The 13,742-nt window shown below is 36.3% G+C and overlaps 4 protein-coding genes across 5 annotated transcripts; 2 read left to right on the top strand and 2 right to left on the bottom strand.

Annotated features, from left to right (window-relative positions):
- Positions 1–374: 374 nt before the first annotated feature.
- On the top strand, positions 375–2,447 carry LOC108216633 (nuclear transcription factor Y subunit C-2). 2 transcript variants are annotated; one of them, XM_017389451.2, is made up of 2 exons: positions 375–535; positions 1,421–2,447. In XM_017389451.2, exon 2 carries the CDS (start codon positions 1,455–1,457, stop codon positions 2,202–2,204), a length of 750 nt encoding a protein of 249 aa, XP_017244940.1. In that variant the 5' UTR covers positions 375–535; positions 1,421–1,454; the 3' UTR covers positions 2,205–2,447. The 2 variants fall into 2 exon arrangements, with proteins under 2 accessions (XP_017244940.1, XP_017244941.1); XM_017389452.2 differs by having other exon boundaries at positions 386–535; positions 1,424–2,447.
- Positions 2,448–2,458: 11 nt separating this feature from the next.
- On the bottom strand, positions 2,459–5,233 carry LOC108218254 (uncharacterized). Its single transcript, XM_017391158.2, has 14 exons — positions 5,181–5,233; positions 5,025–5,070; positions 4,853–4,933; positions 4,678–4,760; positions 4,491–4,597; positions 4,313–4,408; positions 4,046–4,155; positions 3,744–3,966; positions 3,581–3,658; positions 3,459–3,509; positions 3,286–3,369; positions 3,147–3,197; positions 2,906–3,052; positions 2,459–2,729 (listed from the first exon to the last, which is right to left on the bottom strand). Exons 2-14 carry the CDS (start codon positions 5,057–5,059, stop codon positions 2,691–2,693), a joined length of 1,185 nt encoding a protein of 394 aa, XP_017246647.1. The 5' UTR covers positions 5,060–5,070; positions 5,181–5,233; the 3' UTR covers positions 2,459–2,690.
- A 2,304-nt stretch (positions 5,234–7,537) lies between these two features.
- On the top strand, positions 7,538–8,720 carry LOC108215680 (nuclear transcription factor Y subunit C-2-like). The gene is made up of 2 exons (XM_017388221.2): positions 7,538–7,619; positions 7,735–8,720. The coding sequence occupies exon 2, from the start codon at positions 7,740–7,742 to the stop codon at positions 8,469–8,471; it is 732 nt and encodes a 243-aa protein (XP_017243710.1). The 5' UTR covers positions 7,538–7,619; positions 7,735–7,739; the 3' UTR covers positions 8,472–8,720.
- A 68-nt stretch (positions 8,721–8,788) lies between these two features.
- Positions 8,789–13,378, bottom strand: LOC108215679 (DEAD-box ATP-dependent RNA helicase 36). Its single transcript, XM_017388220.2, has 6 exons — positions 12,681–13,378; positions 11,315–11,637; positions 10,901–11,104; positions 10,737–10,818; positions 10,339–10,437; positions 8,789–9,284 (listed from the first exon to the last, which is right to left on the bottom strand). The coding sequence occupies exons 1-6, from the start codon at positions 13,272–13,274 to the stop codon at positions 9,120–9,122; spliced, it is 1,467 nt and encodes a 488-aa protein (XP_017243709.1). The 5' UTR covers positions 13,275–13,378; the 3' UTR covers positions 8,789–9,119.
- Positions 13,379–13,742: the final 364 nt, after the last annotated feature.

Here is a 13,742-nt window from a genome sequence, read left to right as displayed (position 1 = left end):
GTACTCGAAGTGGTTTTGTAGTAAAAAAAACAAACGGTTGATTTAATATAAATGTTTAAGTAAAGAGATATGAATAGTGATGATATATATTTTGTTTATAGTGGCTTACATGAGTCCAAAATTTTTTGGGTGGGTCACCTGAGATTTTTTGACGAAATGGGTGGCCAGTTTGATATAAAACCCATTTTCATATTCATTAACTACCGATGTCTGATGGCAATGAGCACATTTTCAAAATTTAAATTGAGCATAAATTTGAAATACCGGGCTTGGACATGACCCGCTTAAAATCCGAGCCCAAAAGCTTGCTTGGCGTGTCCCAGGCCTCTGACAGCTGTTCCCCATTACAAGCAAGAAAGATTTCATTTTATTATTAAAACCAGAAAAAACATAAATAGAAAGAATAGATTTGTACCTCTCTCTTTTGTCTCCATCTCTCAGTCTTTACTGCTGCTCAGTCTTCCCTATATATAACAAGAAAAGTGTATGTATATTAGTTTCACAGCTTCAGAGCTTCTCCTCTGCAAATTCCATTGTAAGTTTTTTTTTTCCTTGTTATCAAGTTTTAATCTTTACGGATATCATATCTTGTCTTGAAATACCCCGTTAAATTTTTTATTTTTTTGTCTTGAATTTGTTTCTGCCCGTGAGCCATGTCTTTTAAGCACTTTCAAAGATCTGGGACCTTTTGTATGTGTGATTAAGAACTAGGTGGTGTTAAAAATCTGTGCTAAATCTATCGGAATAATGTATAATTTGACAAGATTCGAACTCTCGGTCTTCGTAAAGATGATTTTGTAAAAGGAGCGAGAGAAATACCGTTGAACAAAAGAGGTCATCTTGTTCTGAATCTGTATATTTATGTGTAATGTGACTCATTTTGCGGAAGAATATGATCTGCATTTACAAGTTTAACCCCATATATTTGCTTGACATAGATATTATTGTTGTACATTTATGTAGGGCTCTCCAGTGATACCCTCTTTTTACCTGCTTCTTACTTTTTTAGTACACAATATTTATGTAATTATTCGATAATTTTGATTTTAATATGTTTGATTATGATTTTATGTTTAAAAAAACTTGAACAAGTAATTAACAGAGACGAAATGTACTAATATGGAGACGGTAATTGTGAATTTTGTCTTGATTAACTCTTGGTATAATTCAATTTAAAATATTTGGGGAGGGAATGGAAACCAAAGATGTTAGTGTTGAAGTAGGAAGAGGAGAGAAGCTCCTAGTGACTTGAAGAGTCACGAAAAGACGCTTAGAGGAGGCTCGTTATATTTTGTTCTGGAAGTTTGAATAGAGAGGCTTGTAAAGACTAGGTGATATGAAGATGCTATTAGTTTTTTTTTTGGCAATATTGTTTATTGTCAAGCAGGCTGATTATGTTTATCTATAATGGATATAATAGCAGGAATATTTAAGTGAAGGCTAGTAGGAATTCAATGGATGAATCAGAAGAACCTCAGCAACAACAGGAAGCCGTGATAGACAGTGCTGGTCAGATGACTTATGGTGTGCCTCATTACCATGCTGTTGGACTAGGAGTTGCAACGGGTACGCCTGTGGTACCGGTGTCTGCCCCAACTCAGCATCCAACTGGCGCGACTTCTCAGCAGCAGCCTGAATACTACGAGGCGCAACATGTCTACCAGCAACAGCAGCTGCAACTACGGACTCAGCTACAGGCATTCTGGGCTAACCAGATACAGGAAATTGGACAGACACCCGACTTCAAGAATCATAGCCTTCCCCTTGCTCGCATAAAAAAGATTATGAAAGCTGATGAAGATGTGAGGATGATTTCATCCGAAGCCCCTGTCATATTTGCAAAGGCCTGTGAGATGTTCATCTTGGAGCTGACTATGCGTTCTTGGTTACTTACCGAGGAGAACAAAAGGAGAACGCTGCAGAAGAATGACATTGCTGCTGCAATATCAAGAACTGATATTTTCGATTTTCTGGTTGATATCATCCCAAGAGATGAGTTGAAGGAAGAAGGTCTTGGTATCACCAAGGCTACAATTCCGCTGCTGGGTTCACCTGCTGATTCTGTACCATACTACTATGTTCCGCAGCAGCATGCTGTGGAACAAGCAGGGTTCTATCCTGATCAGCAGGCCCACCCGCAGCTACCATACATGTCGTGGCAGCAGCCCCATGAACATAAAGATCAGGAGGAAAATGGAGATTAATTTCATTGCTGAGTAATTTTATGGATCTACCGTGGTACCTTTTGTAATTTGTTGATGTTCATGATGAATTTCTGTAGCTTTAATCAGTGGTCTTGTAGTATGGTATCGTACTCTAAACTATGCAAGTTTAAGTTCTGAGCAGGACAAGGTGAAACTGCCTAATGGGTTGCACCTAGTCTCTTTTGTGGTTGCTCCCCTCCCATGCATATTTTAAGGTCATTTGACAGAGTAATTTGGTTTCAATGTTGGTGTCTGTTTCTCCATCTTTGAATGGATTTTCAAGTTCTTATCATGCGAAACAACAGGATGATAATTTCTGTCAAATAATAACAATAATAATAAAATTGTGAATTGCACTACATTGAAATTGAAGTCTACATTGTTGCAATGGACAAGGCTACCTTCAGTTACTGAAAACAAAATAAGGAATCCCTACAAACTTGCCATTACAAACTATTCAAGTTCATTACTTCTACGTATGCTCCATCAGTCCATGTCTCGGTGAATATGCTGTGTTTTCTTTTCCTGCAGTCATTACAAGTTCATCAGCGGTTGTTTAGGGTGAGCTAGTAACTCAATAATCTCGCAACCAAGACTGTCTACAGTCTACACAACTTCGAAGGCATTTTTACGCAAGAATCTCAAGAGCAAACAAATAAGAATGGGTGTAGATTTCGTGTTAACAGGTAAAAGGAACATACCTGTGATATCATGCGAAGTTTGTTCCTATGCTGAGTTCGTCCTTTGCTCATTATAGAGTTACCCGACTTACCAACTAGGCTCTTTAAGAAGTTCTGTTGCCGAGTTTCTCCATGGATAGAAGAGTTACTCGAACGACCCATTAGCCTCTGTAAGAAGATTGGTGTATAACATGAATAAATTGACAATGACACCGGAATTGAAACAAGATATATATGTTGATACTTAATACGTTATTCATACCTCATCATCCTTAATATCTCTACCTCCTGGAACATATATTTCAGTAATGACCTAAAATGTATAGACATCATTAAATTAATTAGTGAGTTTTGTGAAACTGAACAGAAGCTATGAAAACGCAATAGTTAAGATGATTAACCTCTTTTTCTTCAGGCACGTATAAAGTTGGACCTGCATATTCTTCCCTACTGCATTTGAATGCATTACGAAGAAAATTGTTGTCCTGTTGAAATAATATGAAGCATGTCATGAACATTCAGCAGTTTTTGTGGATAAAGATAAAAGGAACACTAATCAGAAGATGATACCGACCACAATGTGCTTCTTGAATCCGTCTCCTAGATAACGCTTCACATAGTTCATCTGCATGTCAGATTTGATATTAGCTAACAAGAAAATGAAGACAACGACAAAATCACAACTGTTCGGCTTACCTTTTTCTGTTCAGACCATGTCCTGAGTGTGTAGATATTACCGCAGACGTTCAAGGAGGTCTGATGACATTTGAGATCCTAGAAGGTGTTTAGATTGATTATCACCATATCAACAAACTAGCAGGTGTATAACACACAATTACACTAGAAAAGAGATCAGTACCTCAGATACCTCTGACACTTTCGTCGTAGCCTCAACTGCAGTTTGAACATTCGTCATTCCTGCATCTTCCAGTACTAGTGTGGATAATTTTCCATCTGACTCACTGCCGAATTTATGCTTGACGCCCTTATCAGACACTAAAGCAAGCGCTTCAATGATAAGTGGATGGTATAATGCATACTCATCCTCATTCTTTAGCAGTTCCAGAAAGTAGGGGATTACCCTACAAAAGTTTTTTAAAATTGAATCAACAAAGTTGAATGCTTCCATTGGGAAATAAATTTGAACGGAAGTGCTCTTACCCTTTCCAGTAATTTCTGTCGAGCTTACAGTGATCAGCTTTAGCAAGGAGAAACGACCAAGCATATATCGCAACAACAACAACACGAGCAACACCCTCCTTCAGAAATTGCTAACAAATGAAAATTAAACCATCAAGTTCCATACTATTATACACTATAAAAACAGCAGTATGCAATAACATGATCCAAATACATGGTAAAGATCATCAATAACTCAAGATTTTTACAATTAAAATTTTATTAATTGAAAATAGTTTTAACAGGTACCTTATTGATATATTCCCATATGATTTTCATCGATCTTTCAGTTTCATCAAAATCACCGTCTCTAACAAAAGTCACAATAGCCAAGCACTCCAAAATCTACACCCCACGAAACAAGTCAAACAAACGCTACAAGCTTTTACAATATAATGCAGACATAAATAGCAGAAGAGGAATTTACTGGTATAGGTTGAGATTTGGTTTCAAGAGCCTGGGGGAGTACGCGGAGCGATTCACTGTAAATTTCATTTGCACAATCTCCAGGTCCAGCCGTTAATGCAATTAGTCCTGCATATCACAATATCTCAAGAACTGCAAAAATTTAACAAAACTGCGCTTAACATGATACAATTAGGAGAACTACAAACCTATGACTTGAGCAGCTAACTTGATCTCCAATCCAGACCCCTTCTTAATAGAATTTTCACATCTACTCAGTATAGTAAAATAACTGCAACACAAAAAATCCGATATAAATCACACCAAGATCATGTAAAATTTCAAAAAATATCCAAAATTAAATATAGAGAAGGGGGCTCTTACTTTTCTTCCACAAGTTCAAGTTGTATGCCACTCTTTAATTTTGTGATCAATGTAGTTAAACCCTTTTCTCTAACGGAACCTCTGTTAAGATAATAAAGCATAGATTAGCAGCTACGCAACTAACAGAAATAATGTGATTTGTAATGTAACACAAGAGAACAAAAATACGAACCTCTTGTGAAACAAATTATCCAAATATGGAACCATCTCTAATATCTCTGCAAAACAAAAACATAACATCAAAATTATATTCCATGGAAAAGATTGATACATTAAACTTTTAAAGGCCAACATATCAGAAGAAATATGTTTGGAATAGAGAACTTACTTGCCGTAGATTATTAGTTTAATGTTAAATTATGAAGCAAGAGAACTAAAAATTTGTAGCAGAATGGTCGTTAGGTTATTGTGAGAATGACCTTATATACATGTGATTTGATAAAGCAAAGTCCTGATAGAGTTCGAAATAGATTAACATAAACCGGATTTTATTATGTTTATGGTATGTTAAATCAATCTATGACCTTAGGGCTTAGGCCTCAGCTTCTCTCGCACTCGTTTTTGTTAACCATCCGTTGTATCATCATATGCATGCGTGCAACCCCAAAACCTAACTCTTTTCTTAGTGGCTGTTTGGAAATGGCTTAAAAGCCGACTTCTGGGTTTATAAGTTAGAAGCATTTATTTCGTAGCGTTTGTGTAAAAAGTCAAAAAGTACTTATAAAAAGCTAGGAATCCTAACTTTTGTTTCTTTAATCACTTATAAGTCTTAACTTGTTTCTAACTTCTACTCCACTTATTTATTTTAAGCAATAAACACTGATTTTATGCTCACCCAAACGGCCCCTTAAAGTATCAGTTATATTTTTTTTTCTAAATTATTTATAAAAGTCAAAAGTTTATTTTTATATTTTTAATATAGCATCATTATTCATTATATTCTTTTTATATAAAAAACTATATGATAATATATTATACTTTAATAAGAAATATTAGATATATAATAATAAATATTAATAATAAATAGTTTGTCATATTTTTCTTGTTGTCCTGTCTATATTATACTATAATAATAAATATTAGATATTATATTTGTTATTAAATATATGGTTATTATGAATAATGTTGCAGGACAAAAATTTTGTCATTATCTTGTACCATTTATTTTATTTCATATTTATTATAAAACATGTTAGATAGTATTTTTGTTAATAATGAAAGGTTAATTAGTATAAAATTAAAATTTAATTCAAAATTTAGATAATATTCTATATTCAATTTTGTAATATTCTTTTGTAAAAGATGTTTTCTTTGAGAATGAGGGCATATATACATCTTATTACGATACAAATCAAAAGTACACTTCCAATTTTACTATATCCACTCTATTGTTGCTAACTACACTGCACTACATGATTTCATAATTATTTTTTTGAGAGGCCTACATCTGACGTGGCACATGCTGACGTGGTAGTTAGGGTGACCCTCGTGGCAGATAAATGGGCAGTTTAGGTTGTCTACATTTCGACAATAAAAAATATTTTAAATTTATTCGTATATTTTATTTGTACAAGCATACTACTGAATTAACTTATTTTTAATCAATGAATTACGATTGCCGAGGGCTTTGCTATAGCAGCAACTCTTGAGGTGCAATGATCTGCTCTGTGACACCATCGAATATAAATATGGAAGTAAACCATATCATCTATCTTTGCTGAAACTAGAATGCATAAAAAGAAAGAGGACAGGAATGCTATTTTCCTTTTTTAAAGACCACTGAACTAAAGCAGAACATTTGTATAATTGCATTCGATTATGTGATTTAAAATAGGACGATTTGATGAAGAAAAAGACACCGCACATAAATATTTAACCCCCGTTAGACAAAATTATTATAATAATAGTCGAACTCTTAAATATATACTTTTTATTTAGTCACCCCGCCTAAAATTGGTTCAAGCCAGCTGCCAGCCCATAAACAATTTAACGAAATAAACGATATACTAGTATGGTAACCAGTAAAACGTTTTCTCTGATTCTCTAAACAGGATTTATCTCGGTATTTCATAGACTCTGCATTTCTGACTAGACTGCACCAGACCACCTCATTCCTCACTCTCTCCAACAAATCAAACAATCGTGCACGCAAATGTTTAAATTTTTATATATAATTAAACACACGAATGAACTTTTAACAAGATTTAAATCTCAAATTTTATGTAAACGATTAAGTAGAGTGAGGGTGAACATTGGTCGTGTACGAAAACGTTACTCCTCCAAAAAGAGATCATTGATCGTGCATGCAAATGTTACTGTCCTCTCTACGTCGAACCAAGAGATTATTGATCGTACACGTGGAAGCTATCTATGCTTCGCGTGTTTTCGGATACGTTTCGTGTGTCTTCGCTTCTTCATAACTGGCAACATGTACACGTGGAAGCTTATAATCAATGCGTCGCGTGTTTTCGGGTACGTTTCGCGTGTCTTCGCTTCTTCATAGCTGGCAACCTATATCTTGTGTTTATCCTACGCTTCGCGTCTCTTCGCCCCAGAACAGCTGGCATCCGTTACACATCAGAATTAATTTGTAATCAAAAATAGAAGTAACCGAAACAGAAAATTCCAATTAAATTTTCTACTTTCTGTCAACCACTTTTGTACCTGTCCATCAGTTTCTTCTTCCAGTATTGCCTGCACACTCCTATTTAACATTGTTCTACACATCCTTTTCTTCTCACACCCTCTCTTCTCTGCAAATTAAACTGTAAGGTCTTTACTTTTATGAGATTATTATTAAATTAATTCATCTTCTACAGATTTTTTTCAATTTATTTAGCTGTCTGTGTTGATGCTGTTCAATTTTACATTGATGTGTACAGGAGCAATGGATCCATCAGAAGATTCTAAGCAGCAACAGGGGGAAGTGATCGATGGCGCGGGTCAGATGACGTACGGTGTGCCTCAGTACCAGGCTGGAGGAGGAGTTGCAACAGGCACACCTGTGGTACCTGTGTCTGCACCGAATGGCTTGACTCCTCAGCAGCAATATTTTCAGCAACAGCAGCTGCGCCAAAAGGCTGAGCTCCAGCGATTCTGGTTTAATCAAATGCAGGAGGTTGTGCAGACAATAGACTTCAAGAATCATTGCCTCCCGCTTGCTCGTATAAAAAAGATCATGAAAGCTGATGAAGATGTGAGGATGATTTCATCAGAGGCCCCTGTCCTGTTCTCAAAGGCCTGTGAGATGTTCATCATGGAACTGACTAAGCGCTCTTGGATGCACACTGAGGAGAACAAAAGGAGGACCCTCCAGAAGAGTGATATTGCTTCTGCAATAGCAAAGACTGATATCTACGATTTCCTGGTTGACATCATTCCAAGAGATGAGGTGAAGGAAGAAGGTCCTAGTGTCGCCAGGGCTGCAATTCCGCTGCTTGCCCCACCTCCTGAGCCTCTTCCGTATTACATGGTTCCCCAGCAGCAGGAGCATGCTGTGGGACAAGAAGTGTTTTATCCTGATGAGCACCCCCGCCCGCCCTCACCGCCATCCCCATCCGCACCATACCTGCCCTGGGAGTCTCCCCAACCTGAAAATGAGGAGGAAAATGACGACTGAGAATGACGCTGAGTTTCCGTTCTGGTCTGTCCCCGTAGCGTGTCGAGAGTTTCTGTTCTAGTCTGTCTCAGTAGCAAGTCGTGAAATTTCCTGCTTTCAATAAGTTGTCTAAGTAGCATAAGTATTGCAACTCTAAGTTCCGTGCAGGGCATGTTAGAACTGTATGATGAGTTGCACCTTTCTCCTTTGTAGTTGTCCTTTCTGTACTTCTCTATCAGTAAAATAAAAGTTGAAGATGTCGTTTATGTATGCTTCTGGTTCTCTACTTGGATTGCAAATATTGCAATTTTACACAGAACTGGAATGATAGCTGTAAATACAGTAAAAGTTGCAGCGGCAACATAATCCCCTCGAGGGCCCAACACTAAGAATCCTGCTTCCCAAAATGTTACATGTCATGGTGTTTTTGGGTACAAATTCTCTTAAAAGATAGAGATGCCATTAATTTACTATAAGGAGCTTCACAATCACAGACATGTTACGAACTCAAAATATATTAGCTGCCAGTTTCTTTACACCTGTTGGTGAACAATGAAATGTTACTGTGAAATAGACGTTACATATTACAAAACTGCCGGAGTTGGCCTCCAAGGGTGCAGATTATGACCACACATGTATCTGCAGGTTCATGCTGCTCAACAGCTGCATTCAATGATGTCCGCCTTTTCCTCCCTTTTTTCTCTTTTTGTTCTTTCCCTTCAATAGTCCTTTCTCTTCAAGCATCTTTTGTTTTTGAGCTTTGCGCTCATTTTCTTTATCCTCAAATCCATCATCCACTAGCTTCATTGTTGCAACACGTCTGGCCTGATAAACCTGCTCATCGAGTATTGCAATCACAAATGAATTAGGAACATTGTTCTATATTACAATGTTTAGACACACAGTACAAGGCAGAACGGATCGCAAGACCCTCTGGTAGCCTATCCAAGAGGAGGGTAACGTGACGTAGGCGTCTAATCAAAGCTAAGCATGTGATTACAGAAAACATAAATATGTAGAAATAAAAAATCTATAAGAACAGGCACATAAAATTCAGGTACAACAAACGAAAATAAAAAAAAGAAAGATTGATTCACATCATTTGAACTCCAATAAACTAATTATCATTAAAAATCAAGCACAAGGAGATTGACAAGAACAAAATTATTTATCATAAGCACTCAACACAAGTGCTTGGGTTTACAATACTACTCCCTCCTTCCCATTTTAACAGTCTTATTTGTCAAAATAAATGTCCCATCATATTTGTCCTCTGTAATTTTTGTACTATTTCCAACTTTGACTATCATTAATTCGCACGACTTTCAAAAATTATCTAATAAAATGGATGAACACTTGGTTATATTCATGTCTAATTAATGCAATTTTAGTAATGACAACTTCATAAGACATTATATTAAATCTTTCTTAATATGTGTGAAATTTGTAAAAAAGATAATTAAAATAGGAAGGAGGGAGTATTATACAGCACGTTATGTGACCAAGAAATCTAAGAATGTAAACCAAATTGCCATTATGTTTAGTAGAAATTAGGATACACAAAAGCCCTCTAAGTTTTCAATTTCTGATTCAATCTAGAACTTGTGTTGTCAATATTGAGCTTCTAAAGTCGAAACCATTATCAATCCAAATATTGTAAGACAGCTATATGAATCATATAGTTAATTACACACACATGCAATTTTCAGAAATTGTCTTTATGTATGACGATAAAAGCAACACAAACCACGAAACCTCCCACCAATAATAATCTAAAACAATGACCAAACACAATTATAACCTTAAAATTATATGCTAAAAGAGCCACAACTAAGGCAACTGATGTAGGTTAATAAAAATGGACTAGGAAAGGATTTAAAGATTTTACCTTGGTAATATCAGCAATAACTTCGTTTTCTTTGCAGTCAAACTTCTCTAATTTCTTGTTCAATTCAGCTTCTATCCGTAGAAAAAGCTCTACATCATTCTGCAAATATATTATGGCTTGAGAGTTAAACTACACCATGTATTGTATTTCTAAATAAAGTCACGAAACACACTATATTTGCATGGAGAATCATATTGTCTCAGATTTGCAATCATGTACAATTTTGTAGATATTCTTTAGACCCAAATTGTTTATTCACATAACAACTGATAAGATCAAGTTTTCAAAATTGAGCGACTAATCCATCAGCCTTTTTCCGTAATCCAAATTTCCAGTTAAACTTTTAAAAAAAACTCATGAATTAAAAAAAAAATTATATACACACACTACAATCCTACCTGCGTAACAAAACTCAGCGCCAGACCTCCTCTCCCTGCTCTAGCAGTACGTCCAACACGATGAACATAATCCTTTGGGTATCTGCAGAACTCATTATTATTAGAAAATACTTTAACTTGCATAAACTTGTGTAAGTAACAAATTTCAGGCAAGAGTATATTACCTTGGAATATCATAATTGATCACCAAATCAACGGTAGGAATATCTAACCCACGGCTGGCGACATCAGTTGCAAGCAATACAGGAACCTGCCCAGATTTGAACCGATGTAATGCTGAAAGCCGTAGAGACTGAGATTTGAATGAATGTAATGCTGCCACTTCTAGATCAAGCTCTTCCAGGATTAAACTTAGAAGATGGCAAGTTCTGCTCTAACAATCAATCATCCAATAGTAATAAATATTTTACAGCTATTTGCAGCTTGAAAATTGTGTGAAGAATTTTGTTAGATTATATAAACATCTGTTTGGCTAAAATAATTTAATGTATAAACAATCACGGTTATCAATTTTCTAATGGATATTGTAGACTGGCATAAATTAATATGATAATTGATAAAGCTACAGGAAAATATACCTGCAGGTTGATACAAAAACTATGGCAGAACGAATTTTCATGTCCTCCATTTTGGACATAATGTGCATCAGATAGACATCCTTCACATTTTTGGGTATAAGTAGATACTCCTGCCTGAGGGATTCTACAGTCTCGAGACCTTCATATGCTTCAAAAAAGTAAACCTTATTTTGTGAAAGCTCAAGCAACGCTTCTAAATCACTTGTCATTGTTGCCGAAAATAATAAAGTCTGTCTACTCTTTGGCAAACACTGGAAGATCACTCTAAGTTCATCTTCATAGCTTGGTTCCAAAACTCTGTCGGCTTCATCCAAAACCAGAAACTGGGGCAAAGAATCATAATAAAATAATGTAAATACTCATAGAAAACTCTTTATTTCTGATTAACCAGAAGTCCCTAATATGTGCCATGCCAACTGATTAGCTTGTTTAAGACACAACAGCATGGTTGTGAATATAAGAATAGATGAGCAAGTGATCACACACCAATAGCATTGTTCCATTATTAGTCTGTTTGAGCCAGAATCATATTAAAGGCCTTTCATTGATAAACACATCCACCTTGAATATGAATTTTATATCTTTAAAGGAATTTGCAGGCTATGGTTTCCTCTGCTTTGTAAGTCCAATTCTAGATTTGCTTTGTAATGGATTAAGAGTATGATCAAATTACGATTAAACCAAAGTATATAGCAACATGTTTAGGTTCAGCAAAGTCATCTATGTATGAATTTAAACATAATTCTGCTATTAAATCAGGCATTCAATACAGTGTATGATCTAAACTTATTAAGCATATATTATGTGGATTTAGTTTATTTTGGTTCACCAAATGTTAATGTTGATACCATAAACTCATTGAAGTTATCCAACATGGTCGCCGAAACAGTTGGGCTTGGTCCCAAGGAGCTTGACTAAATAAATAGGTTCATAGGGGTACTCTTTGAAAGAAGCTTTATTGGATTTAGTCCTACTAATTTTATATTAAACTCATGCATATCTAAATCCTCCCTCAATTGATAAAAGAATCTTGACATTGCTGATTGAATACCAAATCTTGCTAAAGTCACAAATTTTCGTAAAATTTTCAATTTTCAAATTTATAGATTTATCTCAAATTTCGTTCATAGAGAGGTGATCTTGCTTCCAAATTTGTTATAACTACATGATCCCAAAGTTTTAGAATTGGCAATATCTTCCATTTTCATTTATATTTCCTATTTCCTATCTACTGTATTTCCGACCCTAATAGTTTCTGCTCTACCACAAACATCAAAGCAACGATAACCAAACATTATTCAATTTAATTGCAAGACATAAAAATACATAAATATACACACAAAATGGTGAAAATTCATGAAGCTACCTTAGTTTTCGAAAAGACGGAAGCAATATCGGGATTGCCATTAATAAGAGCCTTGATCCTCCCCGGAGTAGCAATAACAATATGTGGCCTCTGCATCAACGCATGAGCCTGCGTCAACGAGTCCATGCCCCCAACCACAACAATACACCTCAAATTCAAACACGACCCGAGAGCCCGAAACTGCTCGGCCAGCTGGTACGCCAGCTCCCGGGTCGGAGTCATCACCAACCCGAAAACCCCATACGGATCCTCCGCCAACTTATGCAACATAGGCAGAGCAAACGCCGCCGTTTTGCCGCTCCCAGTCTGGGCAATTCCCAACACGTCATCCCCGGCAATAATACGAGGAATGCAGCTGTGCTGGACTGGAGTGGGGGCTTTGAGGCCCAGCTCTTTGCAGGTCTGGAGGGCCCAATCGGATAGGCCCAGTTGGGAAAATGAGGAAGTGGGATTAGGGGTTGAGGATGTTTCTTTTAAGAATTGGGGCTTGGATGTTTGGGTTGGTGGAGTTGGAGTGGGAGTCGTTAGGGGCTGTTTGGGTGTTTTTTTGACGGAGAATAAGGGGAAGTCGCCGGTGAGTTGGTGGTCTTCCATGGCGGCGCTTAGATGATTTTCCGGTGGGAAGAAGAGAAGCGGTTTTAGTTGCCGCCGAATTTTTATTGGAGAGCTGAGAACTACTCGCTGAGACGGACGGTGTATTGGGTTTTAGTGATTTCTTGGGCCTTGTATTGGGGACCCGAATGCTTTCTTTTTTTATTATTGGGCCATAAGTTACCAGATGAGGTTTTAATTATAAAATAATTTTAGGTTTTAAAAACAGTGTCTAACCTGATTTCTAGGAAATGATTTTTGAAAATTATATACTCTAGAATATTGTTTTAATATTGAAAACAAAAAATATGAAATTATTTCTGAGAACAGAACCAAACTAACACCAAAAATAAACTTGGAAACAGAAAGCACAAACGGCACCTCGAATCTCTTAAATTGTGTTAATTTGAAAAGAGTTCCCCAAAATTATCGGTTGCTATAATACTTTGTCGTACTAAACAATTTGCTATA

The sequence above is a fragment of the Daucus carota genome, chromosome 4 (assembly GCF_001625215.2).
Source record: "Daucus carota subsp. sativus chromosome 4, DH1 v3.0, whole genome shotgun sequence".
NCBI lineage: Eukaryota > Viridiplantae > Streptophyta > Magnoliopsida > Apiales > Apiaceae > Daucus > Daucus carota.
The sequence above is the reverse complement of the archived record's forward strand: the minus strand, read 5'-3'. Positions and strand labels throughout refer to the sequence as shown.

What these genes read in the sequence shown, in the direction of transcription:
- LOC108216633 (XM_017389451.2), top strand. Translation starts at nt 1,455, where the DNA reads ATGGATGAATCAGAAGAACCTCAGCAACAACAGGAAGCCGTGATAGAC.
- LOC108218254 (XM_017391158.2), bottom strand. Translation starts at nt 5,059, where the DNA reads ATGGTTCCATATTTGGATAATTTGTTTCACAAGAG. An exon ending in TATGGGAATATATCAATAAG is followed by an intron (nt 4,156 to 4,312) that starts GTACCTGTTAAA and finishes TTCATTTGTTAG; the next exon opens with CAATTTCTGAAGGAGGGTGT. An exon ending in GACAGAAATTACTGGAAAGG is followed by an intron (nt 3,967 to 4,045) that starts GTAAGAGCACTT and finishes AAACTTTTGTAG; the next exon opens with GGTAATCCCCTACTTTCTGG.
- LOC108215680 (XM_017388221.2), top strand. Translation starts at nt 7,740, where the DNA reads ATGGATCCATCAGAAGATTCTAAGCAGCAACAGGGGGAAGTGATCGAT.
- LOC108215679 (XM_017388220.2), bottom strand. Translation starts at nt 13,274, where the DNA reads ATGGAAGACCACCAACTCACCGGCGACTTCCCCTTATTCTCCGTCAAA. An exon ending in GTTTTTGTATCAACCTGCAG is followed by an intron (nt 11,105 to 11,314) that starts GTATATTTTCCT and finishes TTGTTAGAGCAG; the next exon opens with AACTTGCCATCTTCTAAGTT. An exon ending in TTATTGCTGATATTACCAAG is followed by an intron (nt 9,285 to 10,338) that starts GTAAAATCTTTA and finishes CTCGATGAGCAG; the next exon opens with GTTTATCAGGCCAGACGTGT.